Source organism: Neltuma alba, unplaced genomic scaffold, assembly GCF_004799145.2.
Source record: "Neltuma alba isolate B1F8T4 unplaced genomic scaffold, ASM479914v2 tig00011005_pilon, whole genome shotgun sequence".
Classification (NCBI taxonomy): domain Eukaryota; kingdom Viridiplantae; phylum Streptophyta; class Magnoliopsida; order Fabales; family Fabaceae; genus Neltuma; species Neltuma alba.
The window spans coordinates 99,697-127,001 of record NW_021635759.1 but is presented as its reverse complement, the minus strand read 5'-3'; the positions used below and the strand labels follow the sequence as shown (position 1 = coordinate 127,001).

Here is a 27,305-nt window from a genome sequence, read left to right as displayed (position 1 = left end):
CTTCATTATTTGAAAGCATGATAAACTTTGACACTTTCCAGTGTTCCTGAGATTATACGAGGATTAAATGGGCATTTTAATTATGTGATATACGAAACCAAACACTCATTATTCTGACACTTGATTATCCCAATAAAAATGAAGACCGAAATAAAAGATAGAGATGGTAATGTGGAAATGGAAAAAATGATGGGGAAGAAGAATAAATATTTTAAACCCGAAGGGAGGGCCAAACCACATGTGAGTCCTTTATTAGGTATTTACATAAGCATATCCAGTCCAATTACTCAATACCATGAATGGAGCAAGCTCTTCTGGAGTAGCCAGTGTATCCTTGGTTTGTAATAGCGGAAACATTTTTTAAGGGGCGCCATAAACTTTTGCTCTTTATAAATCTTTCCTGCTGCAACATATACTGTGGTCGTATTATCAAAACCCATGCCCCTAAGCATCATCCCCACCTAAAACATCAAAAAAAAAAAAAAAAATAAAAAAATGCTAAGCTGTGAAAATACAAACTATGAAGCAACAGAGAAATCATCCACTTAAATAAGTGCTACAGCTTAAAAGGGGATTTCATCGTAGTACATCCTACTAGAAGTCTAGTACTTGGAAAATGTAGCATATGCCCAATTGTAAAAGCCCATATACATAACTCCAGAGAGATTGGAGAGCTTAATTGTTTTTGACTTGATCAAGAAAATTGAAGATAGGGTTTATTTTGTATACTAATTTTAAGTAGAATAATGATTTTTTCTCATTTGTAAACATTTAGAGAGATTGGAATATGCATTATGTTTTTAGCTTAGCCAAGAGAAGAAAAGACAGACTTTCTTTTCAGCAGACATTTTTTATTTTCAATCCTACCTTATTTTTCTTTTCAAGGGTTGTTCAAGCTTGGCTTTTATTTATACTGTTTTTTCAAATGGGAGAGCATTTGGCATGCATAGCTTGAAGATTTTTCGGTAAACCAAACCACTGAATCCATTACTTTAAAAGAAATGCAAATCTACAGCCTCAGTTTATAAATAAATTTCACAGGATTTTTTCAAACCCTAAATTGCCAAACAATTAAAATGACAAAAAAAAATGTTTAAATAACTGAGTTCATGGGAATTCTAATTAAAGCCGAAAGGGTTTCCAATAGAGTAATCAGTTCAACTACCAATATAAACAACAAATAAGATGCACCAATAGCACAAAAACAACAAACCTCAAAGGCTTTTAAGTTTTTGAAATCAAAGAAAATAAATAAATTCTTCAAACGATATACCTCCAATGGAGTCATTGGGCATTTTCCATTGATTCGATTTGCACCAGGCTTGATTACTTTATTCTTTCTCCTGAATTTACCCCGCCAACTCCTTTCCCGAGCAATATCCATTTCACGCTTCTCTTCCTCACCCCCATCATACTCACAACATGAAAATGCAACCATATCCTTTTACAGAGAGATGAACAATCAATAATAATATAAGATAACTTGACAAACTGAAAATTATACAAAGATATTAAATAGAACCTCCTCAAATCGAAGATGCACAGAAACATATTGCCCTTTACTTTGGGAGCTATATTTGACCATCCGCTCAACCATGCTTTCCGCAAGTGTTCTTATAGGTTCTGAAAATCTAAGAGCTTCAAAATTGGCAAAGCACCTGAGTCCTTGGATTTTAGAGGGCACATTCTGAGCTAATCTGTTGGAGAAAGGTGCAATGCGAACAGCTCTGCAAAAAGGAATGAATAAAAGTCATCTAATGAGCCACAGACAGTATGACAAGTTAAATAACTAGCAAGTTTTATCAAAGAAGTTAACAAAAATAATAATATAATAGTGGACAAGAAACATCCAGAAAAGGGCCATAACTGTAGCACTTTTTGGCGGAATGTACTTTTAGGAAATCTCTATAATATGCATCACTTAGCTTATAACACAAAATCCCCCCTGCAATCCTACATTTGTTCCAGAAAGTTGAGAAATACCATCAAACCTAACAGTCAACAATTACATGGATACTCAAGAATTTAAAGTTTTAAATTACCAAGAACCATATGTCAGCTGTCAGGTTGGCTTAGAAAAGGACCCATATATCAGTCTTCAAACACATTAATTACCAAATTGAAAGATTTACCAATTGAATCTAACAAGTTGAGATGATTCAATCATTTAGCAACATGGACTGCTGGAAGAAAAGGAGAACACATCGAATCAAACTTTGAATCATAGCAATCCCAAAGAGGACCGAAGTGGGATGGAGAACCAACCCATTGAAGTACCTCATAAAACATCTCACACTACTGAACTTATGATACAAGTGTCCCATCCTACTTCAATTTCCATCCAGTCGCCAGCCCTATAGAATCAATGTTCTGATGACAACATTTTGTGACACTGCACTCAATTTTTTTTTGCTGATCAAAATAATCTTCAGCGGGTAGGTCTTCTACAAAGTTGCTAACCACCAACTTTGATATTAATTGATGGACACCCAAGTGTAATGGATACCAATGGGACAAAGTACCCCATTGAGCATCTCAAAAATTGGATATCTTACTAAAGCTTCTATCAGGTTCAACCTAAGAATGATTTATCACATCATACTATGATACACACACATTATCCAATGGCTTCTATCCAGCTTGCAAAGTTAAGTCCAATTCATCCAAACATGAGCCAAATGTGAGAGCTTAGTTTTCACCTGTTCCTTGTATGAAAACTAACACAAAACCCTAATATGACACTGTGCGCTTAAAGTAACAAAAATTATACCAGTTTTGATTATCAATGTAGGTTTTCCATTGAAGAAGTTGATGACCACCGCCAAAGTGTCTAAGAGGGAGGGAGGCTGGTTTAGGGATCACTATTGCTCACCGCCATTCTAAGCTCTCACCAAACTACTTGAAATTAAGCTCACCTTTATGCATTCTGTTACCTCTGCTTTGAAGTTTTCAGGGTAAAAATTTTAGCTTCTAGTGAGTATTTTTATGCTATTGTCTATTGCAATACAGACCAAAGAAGCTCACCAAACAAACAAATATAAAGAGTCTGGCTTACAGATGCATTTAAAGAAGGAAAACAAAACTGAATAAGTTCGGCTTTACCTAAGGTCAAACTTTGGAAACACAAGGTGGTGGATAAAGGTGGAGTAAGTAAGAAATCATTTCTAATTTGTCAATATAATGAAAAGATTGTAATTTCCATCTTAAAGTTCATTAGGCATTTCATTTTACATCCTTAGTCTCTAAGCAGAAAAGAAGTGTTTAAATTGATTAAAATTAAAACACTCACATAAGGAAGGTCAATTTGAGCTTAATGGAATAGCAAAATATAGTTTTAGTATTATTGTTCAAACACTTTCTGTCTCGAGGAACTGAAAAACAACCAGACAAGTTGTCCTGAAATATAATGAGATAGAAAGCCACGCACCCCATTCCTCGAAGTTGTGGAAGCACCTTCTGAATATAATGAGCTGGACTAGTCCAAGCTTTAACTCTAAGATTGATAATGTTACTTATGTTATTGTCAAAGCGCTGAAGTATGTCATCTGGAAGTCGTCTAGCCACATGCACATGATTTTGAAGTGCACTTATGAAGAAATCCTCATCGAATATCTCACCAAATTTGCTGCCAAACATTAAGATTTAGCATATGTTAATGTTCTAATCTATTTAAAGGAATTCAATATCAAGTATCAGATCAGTTATCACAGAATCAAGAGGGACAAATAAGGGAACATTGTAAACAAATAATGTTTGAAACATGATCAGGAATCCAACTGAGATTTGAGACATCAAAAAACTTATGCCCAACCAGAAAATAAAAAATAATAGTTGAAATGCTATTGGAGAAAGCTTGTAGCCAAAAACGGAAACTAATTTTATCATTTCATAAGGTGATTGTTTCTTAGAGGCTGCTAGCATTTTAACTTTATCATTGGCATCAGTAATTTAAAGTTAACTTTTGCCTGTGTTCCAGGTGGTTTGTCATTCTCAGTGAAGCTATGACCGTTATTTATAATCCTACATATGAAACAGACCAAAATTGATACATGTACCCAGAGCCCATCAACGAACGATGATCATCTTCACAAGTCAAAACCACTATCTTTATGCATTTGAAATTCTGTGAGATCTATCCCCAATGCCAAGCATCTAACAATGAACCTAGAGCAAGTAAAATGGTAAAACATGACCCATCTTACAAATCCAGATTTTGAATATGTGAATTATGTGCTGGAAAGAAACAATAAATCACAATAATTCACGTATCGATATAACAGTAGATATATAACAGCTGTAAAATATGAAGAATCAAACAGCCAACACATTAATGTTAACCTTTGCTATACAGCCAACAAAAAGAATTACCTTGAGTCCCGCCAAACACTATTAAAGTGAAATATTGGAATAAGAAGAGTTGCATTTAGCAGTCCAGCTACTGCAACCGCATCAGATATCTGAGATAAAGAAGATATTAGAAAGTGCCAGAACAAAACAGACATAGGATACACAAATGTGACCCATCTAAATTCAAGGAAAAAAGGCCAGATATTAATTTTCATTCTGCCACTGTAATAATTTAGAGCAAGATGCCAAGTAATCAATCACTAGGGGAACCACAAGCAACAAATCCTCAATTCACAATTACTAGCTAGTTGGCATCAATTTCCAATGGAAATGATAATTGAAGACAATCACCTTCCATGAAACCATGATCTCTATAAAGGAAGTATCAAAGGATTATCTCTTGGATTGCTTTGAGACTTGTCTTCTCATCTATGTTTGTTAATCTTAAAGTTAAAATTTTAAAAAATAAAATGCACAGAAGGATAGAGTGAATTTTTTCAGCCCCTAACCTAAGTTTTGCAGACCAACAATTCCATACCGACGTTGGAATCCTAAGCTTTGCAACTTTAAAGAAATTCAAGGAAAAATAAAATGTTAGACTTCATTAACTGACGTACCGACAGCCGTTGTTGATTCAAACCACCATTTGCTTCAACTATAAGAAATCCATTTGACACCGGCAATTCTAGGACAAAAAATCACAGAAAGATAAAAGTTAGCTAATCCCTTCTGGAAAAAAAAAAGAAAAAAAAAAACAAAAGATAACAAAGGGACCAGAAAAAAATTTATTCAAGTTCCTGATCTAAGAGTGAATTCAAAGAAACTTCAAGACAATAGTTGCACTTCCAAAGTCAATTTTTCTTTAAAACTTCACTTGACATATCAAGTAAACAGGTTTCCAGGATAGGGGAATTCTGGTTAAGGAAAAAAAAATACCTGTTCTGAGAACACTTTTATCAGCACAAGGCTTCCACCCTTCCCTCTTTAGATTCCATGCTCTGAACAACTGCATGATATTCATTTCATTCATGGTTTTACATCAATTAACACCAACCATCAATAAACAAGAGAAGCAAACTATCAGCCTATATTTGACTACCTATGATTAAACACACAAGAGGCGTTTAATAAAACTTACAAAACTACAAAGACAATATATTTTCAATTCAACAACAGATTAGTCATTATATTTCAGCAGATTGAGCCCGTTTTTCCCTTTTTTTCACTCTAAAATGGCTTATAATGGTAACATTACACTAGCACATTAAATGGCCATCCCCACAACCACAGCCGTAGCACAGCCTTCAAATCAGTCATGTATCTGATGATATCAGGGAATGAAGTAATCAAGGGCACGACAGATAAAAGAAATAGGAGACCAATGAAGTCCTAAAGACCAATGAAAGTGAGTAAAATTAATTCAAAAACAAATGAAGTGGATCGCCAAAACCAACATGTTTCTGAAGGTGAATTCTTTTAGATGTATTTTCTAATTTTGTTAATGGAACTTCCTACCGCTGACACCTAAAATGGTGAGTAGGATTAAACTGTTGGATATTTGGCCCCAGTCATATGAACATTACTGCCAATGCAATCTTCAGTTTGACTTCAGGCCCATATGATCCCCAGTTTTTTTTTCCTTGAACTAATTGTGCCTCTTGTCTTGACACCTAATTTTTTTTCATCAAAGTACTTCAAAATGCCACGCGCACAAGCCTGTTTAAAGCTATTCAAGAAACGTTGTAACCAAAGCAAAGTACTAGTTTGATCATGAATGATCTCCTTGGATGACCATTTTTAAATGTCTTAACTTTCAAATTATGTCTATTACCCCATTCCATGATTTCATAGACATCTTTTGGATAATCCTATCTATTCAGAGTGAGACGTAGCATCATCAATTCATAATCTCTCTATTAAAACGACCGTTTGGGAAATTCTATTCAGATAGAAAACAGCTATACAAGCCCACAACAGGCGTTTGTACGTCCAAAATCCATTATGTATGAAGCACGCGTTAGCATGGGGAAGATTTCATCCCGGCCTAGCAAAGAATGTTAGTCAGTTACCTCTTCGTTTCGTCAACGCCAAAAATCTGCCTTGGCTTACGATTGCAATCCCACTTATCATATAAATGGGAAACCTAAATCCGATGCTAAACCGTCTTGTCATCAGTGACCATTTACATCCTTAACAATTAACTAGAGTAGTAATCAGAAACTCATGGACGCAGAAACACAAAATACGAGATTGTGTCGAATTGTCATTATACTATCAAAAGAAAAAATGACAATAAATATAAAGAAACGTTCCGTACCGCATTCACACTTCCATTGCTGCTCTCAGACTCCATTAAAGGCCAGAGCTTCTCAAACACCTGTGGACTTCTATATACTGAGCCTGGAGGGGAACGCTTGTGTACAAAAACAACCCCATTTTTTATACTAACACCATCAAAGTTCAACGAACCCATATACAGCAACATCCCAGAAATATACAACAGGGGCGCAAACAAAAGCAGGCCCCTCCTTCTGAAAACCGCCGACATAATTCCGAAGAGCAACTTCTCGAGTGTGCGCTCCTTGGAACCCCTGATTCCACCACCGACAAACCCATTCGCCCAGCCATTGCTTTTGCTCCGGCCATGACGGAACCGAGGTGATGAAGGCGGGGAGCTGCCGTTCCTAGCTCCGCCTAAGCGACTATACCCATGCATTACGGAAGAAGCTTCAAAATTGCTGAAATCCCAATAATGAAATCAGGATCCAGCACCTGATTCTCACAATAACATCTGGTACCGAGCTCGAAAAAGTAAATTACTTTCCAAAATGTACTTTATTGCGCAATGAGAATTGCGGTAATTTCTCCCGTCAGCTGCTTTTTAACGCTCAATAAAACATTGAATGCACAGCCGAGGTCGGAATGAACCTATGTTCAAAAGAACTGAACCCGCGGAAGAGAAGATTTTCCAGGGAAACAAACAACGACGAGAAATATGCAGAGGCGAAATTTACAGAAAAGAGAGCACAGCGAGGATGGGGAGGGACAGAGAGAGAAGGCGTGTGAATGTGTGTGTGGGGGAGCCTGTGAGTGGGATAGTATCCACGAAGATGAGCACGAAGTTAAAGCGATGTCGGGGGAGAAAGTGGAGCAATAAAGAAGATCGCGTGCAAAGGGCGTGCCGGTTTTATAGAAAGAAATTGTCGACCGTTGCTGATTCCGAGAGATCAAAATCACGTTGATATGGAAATTTGCAGAAAATTGCATTTTTAGCCCAGTAACATGGTCGTGACTTGAGGGTACAAAACTTCCCTTAGCTTTTTATTTTCAAGAGCACGTAATGTTTTTTATATTGAAAATTAAATCTAAAGGCATATAATTTGATCAAGATTGTTTTGAAAATTTTATATATTTTTAAAATCAAGAGGGGATTCCCATAATATAAAAAAATTCAAAAAAAATTATATAATCAATATAGTATAACTAGACATTTGTCATATAGAGAGTATTTCTTATCCTTAATATGAGTCATCTCATTAAATTTGTTACATGAATATATAATTTTACTCTTATTTATTGTTCAGTACACTATTATTTTCTCCGAACACACACATATATATTAAATAACAGTAAATTTTAAAAATATAACTAATGAGATTTAAAAAAATTTCTTAATTTAGTAAAACATGTTAGAATTGTGACTAGAAGAGTACATTTTACATAATTTTAAGTGAGACATAAATTTTATTATAGATATTGATCTATTAAAATCTAAACTTCTATAGATTTACTATTAGATAAAGTAACATTCGGTATTTTAATCTTATCTTTTATCTGTATTTAACACTCTAATTTTATTTATAATGTATCTAATTTTATTTGTTTTAATTGCATTCAACACTCTAAATCATAACTAAGATTAGAGTGCTATGTGTAACTTAAAAAAAAATCGTAATGTTTGATGCATCCAAAAGATAACATCAAGATATTAGATATAATATGCATAAGATTAAAATATTGAATGTGCCTGAGGATAAAATTAGGTGCATGAATGGTGGTTTATTCTTTGTTATTTTATCAAAATTACCATGGATTTTACTATTTTTTATAACTTACATGGCATGTTTTATTTTATATCAAGCATCTTTTAAATCAAAGACCTATTTTCTCAAATCATTCCATATCTATCAAATTTTTTAAAAGACAGATATACTTAAAAGAATTTGAAATGAATTATTTGATGCTTTTCTAATTTTTAATATAAGACTTACTTTGTAATTTTGCACTACAAAATAGATTTTATACTCCTCCGGTCCTTAATATATGACCCAATTCTTGAGTTGGTTTTGGTCCTAAATATAAGACCCCTTTCTCATATTTATTAATTTTCTCTAAATTACCCCTATGAATACTCCCTCAACCATAATCAAATAAAAGAGGGAGATAGGGTATTAAGAAAGATGATTATGGTGTTTTAGGAAAAATGTGTCACTTTTCTTATAATTAACTAATTTACCTAACTTCCTTAATCTAATCAAATTAGTTAAATGGGTCTTATATTAAGGACCGGAAGAGTATTAAGTACAGGAGAAGTATTTGGGAACATGCGTCTTCACTGTGTTAATTTTTTTTTTTAACTAGACTGTGAATTTTAAAGTGCAAAAATACTTTAGATGTATTTATGTATGGTAAAACAATAAAAAGTAGCAAATTAAGTTAAAAAACGAAAAGAAGTTGAAAAAGGAGATAAAAGTTATCAACACACTTTTTACGACATGATTTAGAAAAGTTGCTAATTAACTAAATTCAGGCTTTGTGATGTCTTAAATGAGAAGTCACCCTCCCGCCTCCGAATTAATTTTTCTTTAAAAAAAATGAGAACAATGGCAAAAAAATGTATTTGTTGGGTTTCAAAATAATAAATAGTTAATTTTCAGATTTTGACTAATTATAAAATAGTTAACACGACCTATTTATTACTTTGAAATTTAATAAGTATTTTTATCATTTAAAAAAATCCAATCCAATATCTTTCTAAGTATAAAATTGCATTCTATACATCCGATATTTTTTCTATTTTGGGTTAATTAATCTGCAAGTCCTTATAGTTTCAACTAATTTTGAATTAGGTCCTTATAGTTTTTTTTCTTTTTATCAGGTCCTTATACTTTCATCTATTTTTAATTAGGTCCTCGCATTTATTTTTCTTTTTATTAAGTCCTTATAATTTCACTAAAATTTTAATCAGGTCCATCTAGTTTTAATTTTTATTTATTAATTAAATATAAACTTAATTAAATAAATTAATACTGAAGTATAAAATATTAATAATTATATAATAAAAGATAAATAATATAATTAATTAATTCAGGAAATTTTTTTTAAAACAATTATTTTTTTGCTAAAAAAATAAAATTATTATAATAATTCATTATTTTTAGAATATTATTGTTTATAAACTAATATTACATAATATATACTATTTTATGTTTATAGAATAGTACTACTAGAATTTATAAAATAAAGAATAAAAAATTCAGGGACTTACTTAAAAATAAGGTGATCTTAGAAGGACTTGATAAAAAGAAAAATAAATGCAAGGACCTAATTAAAAACAGATGAAAGTATAAGGACTTGATAAAAAGAAAAAAAATTATAGGGACCTGATTCAAAATTGGTTGAAACTATAAGGACTTGCAAATTAATTATCCCTTCTATTTTTTACAATAAGAAATTTAAAAAAATTAGGAACAAGTAATTTGTGTCCCTCTCGGGTTATTGTGGTACAGTTGAAACGAAACATTTTTCTCAAGGCTTCTAAACATGAGTTTGTGATACCATGGCAGTATGAGTTATTAGACAAACTTGTGTCCCCTCAAACCCGGATTTTGCCTATGATTTCACACAAATAATTATTATATTTTTTTGGCTAACAAATAATTATTATACTCTTTTAGTCCTTAATATAAGATCCATTTAATTAATTTGATTAGATTAAGGAAGTTAGGTAAGTTAGTTAATTATAAAAAATGTGACACGTTTTTCCTAAAATACCATAATTATCTTTCTTAATACCTCCTCTTCCTCTTCTACTTGATTATAATTGAGGAGTGTCTATGGGGTAATTTAGAGAAAACTGACAAATATAAGAAATAGGTCTTATATTTAGGACCAAAATCAACTCAATAATTAAATCCTATATTAAGAACCAGAGGAGTATTACGCATATAATGACTGTATAATATATTTTGAACATAATAAAGTCCAAAGAATCTTATCAGATAATCAAATTCTTCATTAGTATAATTTTTTTGCCAACCATTAATATGATTGATTTACAACTATAGTGAAAGATTTGATAATTTCTCATATTATTACTCTGATCATAATATATTCGACTTTAAAATACATAAATCACTCCTATCAGTAAGATTTACTATTTAAAAAGTTTATCTTTTTGTTGAAAAAAATCCCATCTTTAATTTCTAAATCATAGATAGATAAAATGGTTTCCATTGAAGTGGAGAGATTCATATTTAGATGTGAAGTCAAAACTATCTAAGTCTATTGCATATATTAATATGATTAGAGGTATAAGGGGAGGGGGAATAAATTCCTTGTCTCCTTCTAACTAAATTTGTTTGATGAGTAATGAATTACTCTTCTTGTATTATTTATAAATCACTTCCAACATGTTTCACACAGATTAAAAAAAACTTTAAATTTCATTAACTCTCATTTAAAATTTTTGGCAACCCAAAAAAATGCTTTTGAAAAGCACATTTTCGCATATCAAGACAAAATTATCCACATATTTATTTCATATATCATAAAAGTGCTTTTAAAGCTATAGTTTTGTTTCTACCTAAACACCCCCTTAATAACTTTTCAACTTTATTCATATATCTCATGTAAACAAAGTCAACGTAATAATAAATGAAAGGTAAAATTATATATCTATATACAAAAAATTTTTCTTAGAGCCATGTAAATAGGATAAAAAATATATTTTCTCTCTGCCCTATAACTAAAAACAAGAGAGTATCATGGTATTAAAGACAATTGGTTAGTTAAACTTGTGAACCAATAAACCAGTTTTTAAGCCAGTTTAATCAAAAGTTTTGAACGGTCAAACCATATCATTTTGAGTTGTAAAAATGTAATAACAGTCCATTAGAGTTATGCTTGAATGACTGTGTTTTGTTGGATTATATATCGTTCATAAATGAAATAAAAAAAAATCTAACATATATTAGTCTAAATTTCTTAGACTCAAAAAGTAATTGACCTAAAGTTTAAGAGGGTCTAGCATATTACGATCTAAATTTCTTAATCCATGTCAATTACCACATTATCTTCATTACTCCGATGTGATGGCTTCTCTCTCAATAATTTAATAGCAAAAGTAACGACGAGAAATGCAATGACCAAAACTAAAACTTTCAAAAGGTTAAATTTAAATTTTAAAATATTAGGAAAATTATATGTAATTGACATAAAATTTAGGAAGGTTTTGTAAATTTTAATTTTAAGTATTACTCCTCACATCCTTAATATAAGACGTATTTAACTAATTTGATTAGATTAAGAAAGTTAGGTAAGTTAGTTAATTATAAAAAATATGACATGTTTTTCCTAAAATACCATAATAATATTTCTTAATATCCTTCCTCATTCACTTACTTGATTATGGTTGATAGAGCATTCATAAAGGTAATTTTAAAAAATTACTAAATATGAGAAATAGGTCTTATATTTAGAATCAAAATTAACTTAACAATTAAATCCTATATTAAGGATCGGATGAATATTCTTTTTAGGAGTTAGGTTCTTTTTATAAATATTTTCATATATTTTAATTAAATTACAATATTTTAATTCTGATTATGTTGACCCAAATTTAATCATAATTAAATCACTCACCTCCTAGTCATTATCTCAGCCAATTTAATAGCCCATCCCACTTTCATTACCTTGGTAATTAGAGCACATACAATATTAGGTCTGTTTTGATCAGTGATTAAAAAAGTAGCATATTGAAAAAATAACTTATGAAGAAGTAAAATTGGCTAAAAGCTAAATTGGATAAGCTGAATTGTGTTTAGATTGGAGTTTATAAAAGCTAGTTTGTAAAAGTGAGATTGGTAAAAGGTTATTTGGATTATGGTTGAGTAAAAGTAAGTTTGGTTGTAAAATGACCAAAATAGATATGAGTTTTAATAAATAATGAAACATGATTAAAAAAAAATAATTTCACATAATACAATGAAATTAAAATAATTTAATATGAATAAGTCATAAAAAATATTTTAAATATAAATGGAAACATGAAAAAATAAAAAGTATATTTTTAGGAGCATATTTAAAAATAAAAGTATATTTCTAACTTATTCATTATTTTCAACTAATTTTAACTGATTTTTTATTATCTACAAATTAGTAATTTGAGGCTTATAATAAAAACCAAAAGAGGTAATAAATTTTTTAACTTTTTCTCTCTCCATATTTCAAAAGTGATAAGTTATAAGCTGTTAATTTTAGTTTATAGTTTATTGTAGCTTTTCATACAGAAGCCAGATTGCCCAATTGCTCAACCAAATAGCATCAAAATTTGCAATCGAGCTTTTCTGGCTTATAAGCTGCTTATTGGCCTTGAAACCCTGTGCCAAACAAGCTGACTACATAGTAGGATTTATGATGAATCGTGAAAAGTTTTTTTTGCATAAAAAAATTTAAGTGAGATGAGTTCTGCAAGTTCATTGGAGCTATAGCATGTTTCTAAACTTCAAAAAATGCTTACAGAAGTATTAAGAAATTATTTATCAACAATATCCTTACATCAATAATGAAATTCAAACTACGATCTTAGTTTATGGGTTATGAGTTGAATGCTTACTAATTACCAGCTGAACCAACTATTCCTAGAAAAATAGTCAAGAAGTTGAAGTAGTGGTGCAGTAAGAAAGAGAAAGAAGAAGAAAAAATAAAATAAATAATCACCAACCACCCATTGGGTTAGACTCAGTTGCAATTTTCCAAATATGAGCGAAGATGTAGAGTTAAGGAAATTGGACATATGAATATGAGTGTGGGCCCGGTCTACGAGTGGAAAATTTAAAAAATAAAAAATGAAAAATGAACAAACAATAATGGGAAAGGTTGAGACTTGAAAGGATAAGGATGTCATTAGAGCCTTTTAGGGAAATAATAATAATAATAATAATCAATTGAAATTGGTAGGAAGGACTTTTCTAGAATATCATTGATAGCAACATCTTTGGAATAATTCCCTTTAAAGTGGCTTTCTTTAATCATCACTTTTCTCTTTTCAATGAATTATTCTTGTTCTATTATAGCGTCATTTCTGACAATTATACAATACTTGGACTGCTTTTCTTAGCTGATAAGTGCATTTATTTAATTCGGCCCCCAAAAAAATAAAATAAAATAATTAAATAATTAACTGTTTACATTTTTTGGTCTAAATTTCACAAAACTCCCATGTACCTTGAACCACAAATAACTCTCTTAACCTTTAATTATTTAATTCGACCACCTAATTTTTTTTTTAATTATGAGTAGGTAAATTCTAGCCATCAATTATATATATTTTTTTCTTCGTTATATTTTTGTGTACATATTACTCTTTCAAGTCTTGAGTTATTTGCATATAAACTCCTTAAATTTGAACATATGTGTATATAAGTAATAAATACAACTACTAGTATGGGATTTATTTGTATATATATAAAAGTTTAGGGGATTTTTTTTCAAATTTAAACCATTAAGAAAGTTATCTAAACATAATTTATAGTTGAGGAGAATCATGTAAAATTCCACTTCTTTTTTGGGAACATTTTCTGGTGTTCTTAATGACTAATAGGGCAACGCTGCCGACGCGCGAAGCAAAATCCCGGCCCATTAACACATAACTTGGCCCATTTGATGGGAAAGAAATTCAATTGCTTCTTGCCATTATTATTGCTATTTCATGAAAATTAAAATATGTAATATCATTGTATTTATATACAACCTGATTTTTTTCATCTACCAAGACTTAAATTAAAATTATAAGATTATAAATCGTCTCTTCATTGCTTAAAATAACCAATCATCGTCATTTGTCAGTGCAAACATATTTCAATGTATTAATAAAAAAGTTTTTAAGAAAAATAATAACATAGATACTCCATTCAGTCCTATAAGAAAAAATTTGGGCACACACAATCCTATTTAACTAATTTGATTATATCAAAAAATTTAGGTAAGTTAATTAATTACAAAAAATATAAAACATTTTTTCTAAATATCATAATCATATTCATTAATATCCTTTCCCCACTACTCCTTGATTATGATTAAATCAGTATCAATAGAGGTAATTTAAAAAAATTGATAAATATAGAAATATGTCTTATATTCAGGGCCGGGCCAAGATCAATCATACAATTAGGTCATACGTTAAGGATTAGGGAAGTATTAACTAATCACTCTTCACCTCTTTTTCTTGCTCATAATCTCTTTTTCATAAATAAGGATATTTTTTCAAAAAAATATATTGTAATGTATTTATTATTTTAAACCAATTTTAGCTATTTTTAAATTTTGTGCTTAAATTATTTGTATTAGTCATAAAAAAGACATTGGTTGAAACAAGGAAACAAGAACATAATAACAACTCAATATATTAGCTGAAAATTCAAGGACATAAATCGTCCAGCTAGGAATAAACATAGATAATAACAAAGAGTACTTTAAAAGCATCAAACAAACGATTAGATTAAACCAACACTAATTTCCTCAAAACAAAAGGCCCCCAATAGTTTAATCACGCCATGGCAGTACAATCCGTTGGCTTGAACGAAACAGTCTTCTTCTTCAGATCATATCCAACAAGAAAGTTCATCTGAGCAATGTTCCCAAAGATAGAACCAGAAGGATAACCCTTGAAGGCGAAGCAAACGACGTCGTCAGAGACCTGAACGAAGGAATTGAACGTATTCAACTTCACATCGCCACCTTTGAAATGAACAGTAATGGTGGGAGCTTCGAAGGAGTTATCTGATGAAGGCAATCTGTAACAAAGATTCAATAAATCTTCGGGAATCCTAACACGTTCCAGATTCATCTGTGATGCCACTTCTGATTCCAGGTTCGAGTATAAATCTGGGGGCAAAAGCGTCAATGTCGTTCCTGAATCAATGATTATGTTTCCCTCTGATACTGTTTCTGAACCTTCATGCATGCATGCAAAAAAAAACCCTAGTTAGTCTTTTCGTTTATATAAAGCCAATGAAATTCTTCAAAGACAATATAGTCGAGGAAAAAAATATATATAATAAACGATGTTTTAAGGTGTAATATATGATGTAAAAGAAAAGAAAATAAAACCAAAGTATCCAGTTGTGAATCACCAACATGAAATAATAAACCCTAATTATTCGTTGGTATTTATAAAACACAAAATATAAAATAATCATGCATGAACAAAGTTTTTCATGTCAGATGATAAATATAGCAATGAATAAATGAATTAAAACAGCAAATTTTGGAATCAATATTCATTGAAATATAGAACATAGAGAGATATGAAAACTGTTTTAAAATCCTCAGGATATTCAGAAAATGAACGAAAATAAAAAATAATATATAATATGTATATATAATGCCTAAGAGTAAGTTGAATCATCACCACCTGATGAAGGAAATTCGAATCTTTTGTCTCCGACGCTGATTCCTTCCAACGTAAGGAGATAGAAAGTGGAAGTTTGTCCATCAACTATCGGAGTAGACACAGTGCCTGGGCCCGAAACGACGGCGTTTTGACCGAAACTCAACTTGCTAGAGTTTTTCTCAGAAGACAGTGGAACCAAACAGTACGAGAATTTCCCATCAATGGAAGAACCAATCTGTGAGACCAACGAAACAGAACCTCCTCCAAGTCCAACAATCCCAGACGTCTTTTCATTGAATGTACCCTTGTTATTAAAGCCACATCCAAACACGGTCTTAGGGAATGCCACATGGCGGCCACTGGTTGAGCCAAGTGTGAGAGTTTCAATTGCTATGTCACCATTAGAGGCTGAGGAATCTGCATAGCGGGCGTTGTACTTACAGACATTCGAATCGTCGCATGTGGTCTGTCCTACGGCGGAGGAGCATTTTGGTGAAGAGCATGGAATCTTCTGGAAGGTTCTGGAATTCTTGGGGTCAAACAGAGGAGCTGTTTGGTTGTAACAGCCCTCACAGGGCTTACACTGAGTCCAAATAAGGTCACTGCCTGTGTCAGCGATTCCAAAGATCTCAAACGGCGGCGTTCCGACGGAATACGACATGACGTACTCGCCTCTGACGGAGACTACTTGGGACTCAACGGCGTCGTTTACTGACTGATCATGAGCTTCTGCGGGGAAGAAATGGTTGGCACGGGGCAAGGAACGGCGGATGGCCTCGTGGACGTGTTGGAACGGTGTCGTTTTGGGGGTGGAGAGTGGTGACTTTGGTGAGTCACGGTGGATGAGCTCGACGGTGAAGCCGCCATTGGAAGACGCAGAAGAGAAAGATGTGGTGAGGAAGAAGACGATGGAAAGAACAGAAAGACTTTCATAAGCTCTGGCCATGGTGGTTATGTGCTGGAGATGGGTGCAATGGAAATGAAGGACCAAGCGTTGGTTATATATAGCAATAATAGGAATCATGGAGGAGAAAATTAAGGGTTCTAAATTAATTACAAATCAATTTTGATTTTTCTTTTCAATATCCAATTATTTTATTTTTCTTTTCTAGGCTGATGTTACAATTTAATCAGTATCAAAGTAATTTATTGCACACATATATATGAGATATTTTTCAATTTTTTTTGCCAACAATATTGTTCAATTTATTACATAAGATATGTTTTACTTTTTATTTTTTAGCCATCCTTTACGCATATGGAAGAAACTCATTCGGCCAAAAACAAAAATATATGGAAGAATAAACTGAGACATCACCTATAAACATGGAGAGTTAAACGAGAAGAATGTCTCTATTAACTTCTCCCTCTACTTAATCTTTTTATCATTGGACTAACTTTTAGTGGTTGAGATTTAAAACTGAATAAAAATATTTTAAAACTATTTATGTAAAGTTTTAACTGTATAAAATTTATTTATCCACTTTTTATTATCTAATATTTAATATGTAATAATATTTATGTAAAATAAATCTCAGCCGTTGAAATTAGAACTAATGATGGAAACATTAAGTAAAAAAAGAAGTTGACGGAGACATTCTTCTGCTGCACTGAACTTATTATAACCCTACACTTAAGATCAAATATCTTTAAAATTAAATTCAGATTGTGCAGAGAAAATGCACATATATTGTGAATATAAATATTCTCGAAGAGATGCAAAGAATCTGGAGTGATGAAATACCAGTATGATTCGTTTTATATGGTGTTTCATTAATTGAAAAATTACGGAATCATTGGTTGGTGCATGATTTTTTACGTACCGTTCTGTTTTATTAGTCTTTTGGATTTAAACGTTCGCATTGGGTTCTCTTTTGAATTAGGTTCAGTTTATCACAATAAATTATTAGTTAATTAATAATTCATACCTGGCTAATTTTCCTCTTTCATCGTTAAATTCACAATAACCTGTCTCGTAAAGTCTGAAATCTGATTCATTTCAGCTTAGAGCAATAATATATCCCTCCGAATTTTTTCTTTCTGATCAGTAAATAACGGTGCAGATTAGTTTGAAATCTAGTAAAAAAATTTCTTTCTGATCAGTAAATAATGGTGCAGATTAGTTTTATCGGCCAGTTATGTATATACTTCTCCGGTCCTAAATATAAAACTCATTTGGTAGTGTAAAACTAATATGTACCATTATTTTGTAATTTACACTACAAAATGAGTCTTATATTTATGACCGGAGAAGCATATGCATAACTGGCTGATAAAACTAATCTGCACCATTATTTACTGATCAGAAAGAAAAAACTTTACTAGATGCATTTTAATCGTCATTTTTTGCTGGATGGTCTTAATTAACGGTAGTTATGCGTTTCAAAAGTAAGAATTTTTTTTTGGACCAGAAAAGAAAAATCGGGACATAATCTGAATCTTGCAGATTGGATATTACTAATTTGTGCACATATATATTAAGGCAGATTCTTTTTTTTTTTTTTTTGGGTCAAATTATGAAGGTAGATTCGAAAGTAGTATTTTGTTTTAATTCGTTTTTCCAAAATTAGAAATAATAAGTTGACTTCTTTTTAATTGTTTAAAACCTTCGTTGACTTTTTTTTTTTTTGATCACATTATGATTAGGGTTAGAAAATTTGGAAGGAAAAACTAATTAAAAAGGAAGGAAAAGCATGTAGATTGAATATTTTCTGTCTTGTTGATTGAAGAAAGAATATTTTCTGTTATAAATCCGAGATAAATTTGCATCTAAAATTTAATATCTTCGGTGAAAATAAAGCGAGTTTAGTGATGGAATCCTACCAGAATTAATTGTCCCAAGTTCTATCTATTTTGTAATTTTAATCAGGAGTAAGAAAAAAGTATTATTATACTAGTAAACATTTGGAATTTTTTTTGGCTGGAAAAAATTTATAGGTGGAAATATCTGTTTTAAAATTGTAGAAATTATATTTTATACAATCATTTAATTGTAATTTAATGATCATCAAAATATTTGTAAATTGATCTAATTTAGATAGTAGTGTGGATGTTATTATGTTTTTTTTTTTCAAGTTAAAACATACAAATACGTGAAAAAAAATAGTAACGCCAAAACAATTCAATTTAATTCTAGAGTGTCCAAATAAAATGCATATATTATAACTATCCTTAAAGAGATATGCAAAGAACCTGGAAACTATGATAATTGTAAATCCGTCTTAATTTATGGTGTTTTTATTTTTTTGGATAATTATTCCTTTTTGGTACTTAGTTGTAAGAATCAAATCAACGAGAAATACGAAAGCATTTTTTCTTAAAAATTATGGGATCATTGGTGCATGAATTTTCTAATATGTATGTATACCGTTCTGTTTCAGCTATAAACGTCGCTTGTCTTTGGAAAACGGGTCAGATTATAATAATTAACTATATTAATTAATAATTTTTGCCTAATAACCGGCCTCTTTGATCTCTTGTTAAATGCCCATTTTCTTGTCTCGTAAAATTTAAATACGATTTTCTTTTTGCCAATTGTAAAGTTTAAATATGACTCATGTCTCTGCTGGGAAAAAAAATTGATTCATGTCAGCTTATTAGTATTTAAATTTAATTAATAGTTTAAATATGTAATCTGATTCACATGGGACTAATAACGGTCCATTATGAGGTTAATTTAATTAACATCACAAGTGAACAATTAATTTAATCATAGTCTTTCAACACAATATTTTTGTGTGAACTCCTTGGGCAGCTAGTGGAAAGCATATGCGCTCTCAACGCCTTTCAGTGTTTTTTCTTTCAAGTTTTTAGTTTGAGCTCAAATGAAGAAACGTGCATTTCAGCTTATTAAAAAAACAGCAAATTAGTGACAGAATATCATTAACTAATTAGTGATAGTCTTTTTCACGATGGAATGTACAAATTCTGTCAAATTTTATAGCTAATTTGATTTTTTTTTTTATGTTACGTTGAATTTGTTGATCAACTTTATTTAGAGAGAGATAGTGATACGATTTAGAGAGATGATTAGCATAACATACTATCTATTTTCTTTTTGCCAATTGCAAAAGTTTACATATGACCATGTCTCTGCTGGGACAAAAAAAAAGATTCATGTCAGCTTATTAGCATGTGTGTGTATACATTTATAGCAAACAAGTCAGCTTATATGTTACTCCCACATACTTATAGAACAATACAAAAAAAGGAAAATTGTAATATTCCAGACAGGCATGCATGGGAACTTCATCGGCAATATCATATCATAATCCAGACAGGCATGCATGGGATCTTCATCGACAATACTAGAATAATCTAAGAATACTTCGAGATTCTCATACTACCTCCCATCTTTAATATAAGAGCTAATTAACTAATTTGAGTAAATTAAGAAAATTAATTAAGTTAATTATTTGCAATAAATATGTATTTTTTTAAAATATCATTGCTAATCAAGTGTATTAGCTAAAACTACCATTACTACAAGGACTATCGTGAAAAAAATAAATAAATATGAGAGATAAAGTAAATTTAGGTCTTATATTTAGGACTAAAATAAAAATTAAATCAACTCTTATATTAAAAACAAGACGTAGTATTTTGACGGTTATTATTATAAGTCTTTCTCCCAATTTTCTTTGACGTTATCTTTGAATGACTTAATGAAGTTCTATGAGAAATTTTCTTCCACTAATGATTGTTCATGGAAATCCACGAAGGGCCCTCACTCACACGCAAATTGATACGGTAACATTTTTTTAAAAAAATAAAAAAAACCTTTGTTTTATCTTGAAAGAAGTAGATACAAAATAAAAATGATTTTGCCACCTGAAACAATGCATAAAGAAATCAAAATGGTTTTTAATTATAAATTTTAAAACATGATGAATGATTAAAGTTCAGAGAGTTTTTGTATAGTTTAACCTTACTTTGGAAAAAAGAAAAATAGTCTTCACTTTAATAAATTCATTTAATACTCTTCTAGTTTAAAACTTTCTTAGTTTAATTTTTTTTAATAATAGGAGAAAACAAATAACTAAAAGTCTACATTGCTCAAACTAAAAGTACGAAACTCATTAGGATGAATAAAATGAAGTCCAGGCAGAAAAGACAAAGCTCGCTTTGCCACGAGGTCAGCTTGGTCGTTCTCCTCCCTTCTCCAATGGACAACTTCAACCAACCATTCTCTGAGTAGCAAATTTCTATTCTCCTAGATCAAGTCCCAGTTCTTATGTACTTCAGTATGAGCTTCCTTAATTAGCTGAATTGCTTCTAAGGAATCATTGAGCAGAAGAACCTTTCGGTGTCCCCCTTCCCATGCTCGCTTAAGTCCAATAAACCACGCCCACAGCTCGGCAACCAAAGGATCTCCATCAGGAAGACTAAGCATGAAAGCTTTGAGTACATTATTTCCAGGCCCCGTTATGAAGCCCCCACATCCTGCTTTACGACTCCTTTGCGAGAATGCCCCCTCCACTTGATCAATAATGCCACCATTGAACATCGTTGAGGGTTGCATCTCCGCTTGCTTAGAAGCTCCATGGAGGTTGATGTGGGCCAGGTGTAATTTAGCTTGATTGAAACTTTCAAAAATAGCTTTCGCCTTACTGATAAGGTCACAAGCATTACTGTCTTTTTTTTCCTTTTTTTTTTTTAATTGAAAAGAGGGCTAAAGCCTAGAAAAGAAATACCAACTAGCCTATATTATCTGAATTCATACCAGACATGCTTCCAAATGGTCACTTATGATCTTATCAGCTTCCAAGATCCGCCCAATATGAGGAGCAACATCTTCCACGTGTTCCCATCTTCCCTGTTTCTCAAAACTAAGATTGGCCAAGCTATCTGCGCACGTGTTCGTTTGTCTTCTTACTACTTGGATCCCAACCTCCCACCTTCTCACTAGCAAGCTATGAATATTTATGAATAAACAACTGCAGAACTCCTCCAGATCTATATCTCTTTTCAACTTCTTTGCCAGTTCTTCAAAATCAATTTCAAGCTCCAACCTTTTGACTCCAATTTCCCATTCATATTCAAGGCACCTTTTGACTCCCTATGCTTCTACAATTAGTGTGTTGCAAGAGCCAACTTCCTCAACAAATCTAAGGATCTAGTTACCCTCATCATCCTTAAGGACTCCTCCACACCCAGCAGGACCAGGATTACTTCTACTAGCACCATCAGAGTTCGCCTTCACCCACTCTTTCTTTAGTCTTGTCCAAGTTACAGGTACAGTAGAATCACCCTTATTCACCATCAAGTTCTTCACTTTATTGTTCTTCATCGCATGATCAACTTCTAATGCAAACCTCCAAACTCTTGAAGCACAAGATCTTTCATCTGAAGTATCCAATCTGAAGGTTTTAACATTTCTCTGCTTCTATAATGACCAACAAACTACTCCAAAGAGAAGTTTATGAGGCACCCCTCTAATCACTTCATCGTCAATTATATTATTTCCAATCCAATTCTGGGTAGTATTGGTTGTGTCAGCTACTTGGCTCGGATTAACAGCATGGCTCCTGAGAAATTTTAATCCCAGAGCCCCCTAAAAACCTTTGGCAAACCGACATTCTAAAAGAAGATGTAAGATCGTCTCTATTGAACCACAAACATCACATTGATCATTCGCTCCCGTTCTTTTTTGTCTAAATTCTTTTGTGTGTAACTCATTATGGGCAACTAACCAGAAGAAAAGCTGTACCCTCTCCAGTTTGTTCTACTTCCAAATAACTTCCCAAATTTTCTCTCGAGCCCCTAACTTCTCCCCTCTCAGCAATTTATAACCACTACAGACAGTATAACTCCTACCTCCTTCACCTTTCCACAGCCACCTATCTTCATTCCCTCCCTGAGGTGGAACCATCGCCTGTATCTTAGAAATTATATGTTGAGGGAGTAAAGTTTGAAACTTCCCCCACTTCTAATTTCCATGGTATCTACCATATCAGCAACTATCTTATCAAGATCCTCTATCTCTACATCCTTAACCTTTTCATTCCACAGAATCAATTCACGCCCCACACATTCATCCTTCCAGAAGCTGGTAGAAACCCCATTTACTCCTTTGCAAGCGTTTTCATTAACCAAATGCCGAACCTCATTTATGTCTTTCCACAAGCTCAACGCATTTCCCGGAACATTTAGCTCAAGGGCTAAGTCATTACTCTTATTGCACTTATAAATCAAGACTTCTCAGCACAATCCTTTCAAACCTGTTTTTAGTTTCCAGGCTAATTTTAGCACATGCGCTAAATTCATGTCCCACAAATTGAAAATACCCAAGCCCCGACACTCCTGAGGTTTTTGAACCTGCTCCCAACTTACTAGATGAAGCTTTCTTGTATTAGGGCTATGGCCCCAAATAAAATTCCTCTGTACTCTTTCAATTTCGCTTAACAGTGTTTTTGGCGATAAGGGCACCATCATAGGGTAGATCAAAAGAGCCCCTATAATAGATTTTGCCAAAGTGGTTCTCCCCACCATGCTTAGGAAATTAAACTTCCAATCTAAGAGTCTTCTTTTCACTCTATCAACAATAAAGTTGTAAATCTTCCTTTTCCCATAAGAATATGATAAAGGAATACCAAGATAAGCTCCAAGATCTTCCTCCTCTCTAAATCTTGACATCATGCACAATTTCTTTCTTAAATTCAAGTTCACATTATTAGAAAACAACATGGCAGATTTACTCGCATGTTCTTTTTGTCCTGAGAAACTCAAAACTTACTTAAACTTCTTAAAGTTACTTCCATTTGATTTTCCGCAGCTTTATCAAACACTAATAAATCATTTGCAAACATCAAGTGGGTTATTTCAAGTCTTGCTCTCCCTATTTTGATAGTCTTCCAATTTCCTCTCTCTCTCTCTCTCATCCTGTATAATATGGGAAAGCTTTTCCATAGCAAGAACAAATAAGTAAGGGGATAAGGGGTCCTCTTACTGAATACCTTTAGTAGGAGAAAAGACCTCTGTCTTAGAGCCATTCCAAAGTATTTGGGCAGAGACCGTAGAAACACATCTCATAATAATGCTTCTAAATTCCTCCTTCAGTCCAACCTCCTCCAGGACACCCTCTAAAAACCCCCCAATGCAACCCATCATAGGCTTTTTCCAAGTCAATTTTAATAGCAAAGAAACCTTTCTTTCTTATAAATCGCTTCATAATTTGAACTACTTCTTGAGTTACAATAATATTATTCTAGATGAAACGACCAAGTACAAAGCTTGCTTGATTAGGGGAAATCACTTTCTTCAAACACCCCTTCAACCTACTAACCACAATCTTTGCGAGGCACTTGTACAGAATATAAAGCAATAGGTCTCATTTGTTTAAGAGTTTCTAGTCTTTCAACCTTAGGGATAAGAGCAACAAGTGTTTTATTAATTTCCTTCATATCTGCATTTCCTTCCTACAACTTTCTCATATAAAGGCAAACATCCTTTCTTACAATATTCTATTCTTTCTGAAAGAAAAGAAAGGGAATCCATCTTCTCCTGGAGCTTTAAAAGCTCCTATAGCAAACATGGCTTGATAAATTTCCTTATCCATTATATTTCTGCACATACAATTCTAACTTTCTTCACTACAAAAAAATAGCGAATTAGCGACGAAATTTGCGATGGAAACAAATTCCGTCGCAAATTAGCGACGGAATTCGTTCCGTCGCAAATTAGCGACGGAATTCGTTCCGTCGCAAATTAGCGACGGAATTCGCGACGGAAATTCCGTTGCTAATTTTTTTGACAGATTAGCGACGGAATTTCTGTCCGTCGCTAATCCGTATTTAGCGATGGAATTAGCGACGGAATCTTTTTCTGTCAGACAATTCCGTCGCTAATTTCGTCACTAATCCGTCAAAAACATTAGCGACGGAAATTCTGTCGCAATTCTGTTGCTAATTTTTTTGACAGATTAGCGACGAAAATTCTGTCGCAAAGTTTAAGAAAATAAATTATATAGGATATATATACAAGTAGGAAAATACTGTTTATCATAATCTATTTAAATAATTTAATTTTTATATAAAATAATTTATTAGATTTTATTATAGTAGTTATTTTTTAAATTTTTTGAATAACAAGATTTTTTGACTAACTGTAAATGATTTTCTTCAAATATATAAACCACATATACATATATAATATAATGTAATATAATATATATATATATATATAAAAAATTAAATTGTATATCTTATCAATGCTAATTAAAAAATAAATTTAAAAAATATTTATGAAAAATTATTTATGATGTAAAATTCAAAATTAGTGTCGTTAGAAATTAAAATTATATTAAAAAGATTTTTAAAAAATAAAAAATTATAAAAATAGTAAAACAAATATTTAAAATTATTTTTTCATTAAAATAGTTATTATTAAAATTATCATATAGTATATTTTTAGTTTTTAATAATATATATGTATATATAATTGTTTGTGTAAAATAATATAATATATATTTAATTTTACATAATAAGTTAACAGGTTCATTGCAGCTCAATTGGTAAAGCCGCACATGCGCACGGAGGAGGCCCTGGGTTCAAGCCATGGAGAAGTCACTTTGAGAAGGGAATTATGTGGTGGTGACACGTGGCGCATACGTGACAGGCAGAGGTGTGACACATGGCGCACATGTGGCAGTAGATGTGAGGTGGTAGCGACACGTGGATGTGGTCTCAGTGATGACGTGGCAATTGGTAGAGGTGCCACGTGGCATTTTATTTTATTTTTTAAAAAATCGAGTTAGCGACGGATTAGTGACGGAAAAATTTTGTCGGTAATTAGCGACGGAAAATCCGTCGCTAATCAATTAGCGACAGAGGAATTAGCGACGGAATCACGTGGATGTGGTCTCAGTGATGACGTGGCAATTGGTAGAGGTGCCACGTGGCATTTTATTTTATTTTTTAAAAAATCAAGTTAGCGACGGATTAGTGACGGAAAAATTTTGTCGGTAATTAGGGACGGAAAATCCGTCGCTAATCAATTAGCGACAGAGGAATTAGCGACGGAATCACGTGGATGTGGTCTCAGTGATGACGTGGCAATTGGTAGAGGTGCCACGTGGCATTTTATTTTATTTTTTAAAAAATCAAGTTAGCGACGGATTAGTGACGGAAAATTCTGTCGGTAATTAGCGACAGAAAATCCGTCGCTAATCAATTAGCGACAGAGGAATTAGTGACAGAAAAAATTCCGTCGCTAATTCCGTCGCTAAATGCAAAATTCCGTCGCTAAATTTCGTCGCTAAAACCATGTTTTTTTGTAGTGCTTCCTCTACTGGCGGAAAGGTTGTAACAGTTTTTAGTTTATCATTTCTCCCTACACTCCCTTCCTCAGTAAAGAGATCAATAAAAAACTGTCTTCCCATTCTCTATAAATCCATTTCCTCCTCTACCCATTCTCTATTCATTCCTTTCAACATAGCAACTTTATTTCTTCATCTTCTAGCTATCGTACGTACATGGTAGAATTTAGTGTTTCTATACCCATCTACAATCCATTCTTCTCATGACTTTTGGTACCAATGAATTTCTTCCTATTTAAAACCTGTTCTAAGTCAATTTGCAGGTTTCTCTCCAATTTCAATAGAGATTTCCAAGGTCTAAGCATGTTCTACATTTTCTTTTGAATTCCTTCAATTTTGGCTAGCAATTGTCTCTATTTTTGTTGAATATTCTGAAAAATATCCCTATTCCACTGCTTTAATCTCGGTTGCACCTTAATCAGATTCTCCTGTATATCAATCTGTTCATGCCAGTTCTCCTCTACAAAAGGTTTAAAGCCCTTGTGTAAAACCCAAGTAGCATCAAACTTGAAAGGGCACTGTCCTTAATTTCTTACCCCAAATCATTCAAGAATTTCAGTCCACAAGTCTGGAATTCAAATGGACAAAACCTCGCCTTAGTTTTCCCAATTTCTACTATTTTTTTGTATTTTAAGGGGGTATTTATAGGCAAAATATTCTGCTATTTTTTTCCCTCATTTTGGACGGCCAAAGTGCCACCTAAGAGGGGCACTTGTCTATCAAGTGTAAGAAATATTCAGATCAAGCCATGTGTCTATTTGTTAGAATATTCTAAGATTTTTGCATGAAAAATGGGTTTTATTTCAATTAAATTGAAGGGTCCAAAAACTGCACGAAATTGGCCCTCTTCTAGGCCTAAAGTGGGGCCCACTTATAGTTTAGAATGGCCCAAAAAGATGGCTTACAAACCAAATCATAATCTCAAACCATTTTGAAATTTTATCAGTTACTATTCATTACTAACATTTC

General features: G+C 32.4%; 1 protein-coding gene and 1 pseudogene across 1 annotated transcript; both read right to left on the bottom strand.

Moving 5' to 3' along the window:
- Nucleotides 1-121: 121 nt before the first annotated feature.
- On the bottom strand, nt 122-27,305 carry LOC114760613 (O-fucosyltransferase 9-like; annotated as a pseudogene).
- Nucleotides 15,176-17,045, bottom strand: LOC114760627 (aspartic proteinase CDR1-like). Its single transcript, XM_028949900.1, has 2 exons — nt 16,032-17,045; nt 15,176-15,565 (listed from the first exon to the last, which is right to left on the bottom strand). The coding sequence occupies exons 1-2, from the start codon at nt 17,043-17,045 to the stop codon at nt 15,176-15,178; spliced, it is 1,404 nt and encodes a 467-aa protein (XP_028805733.1).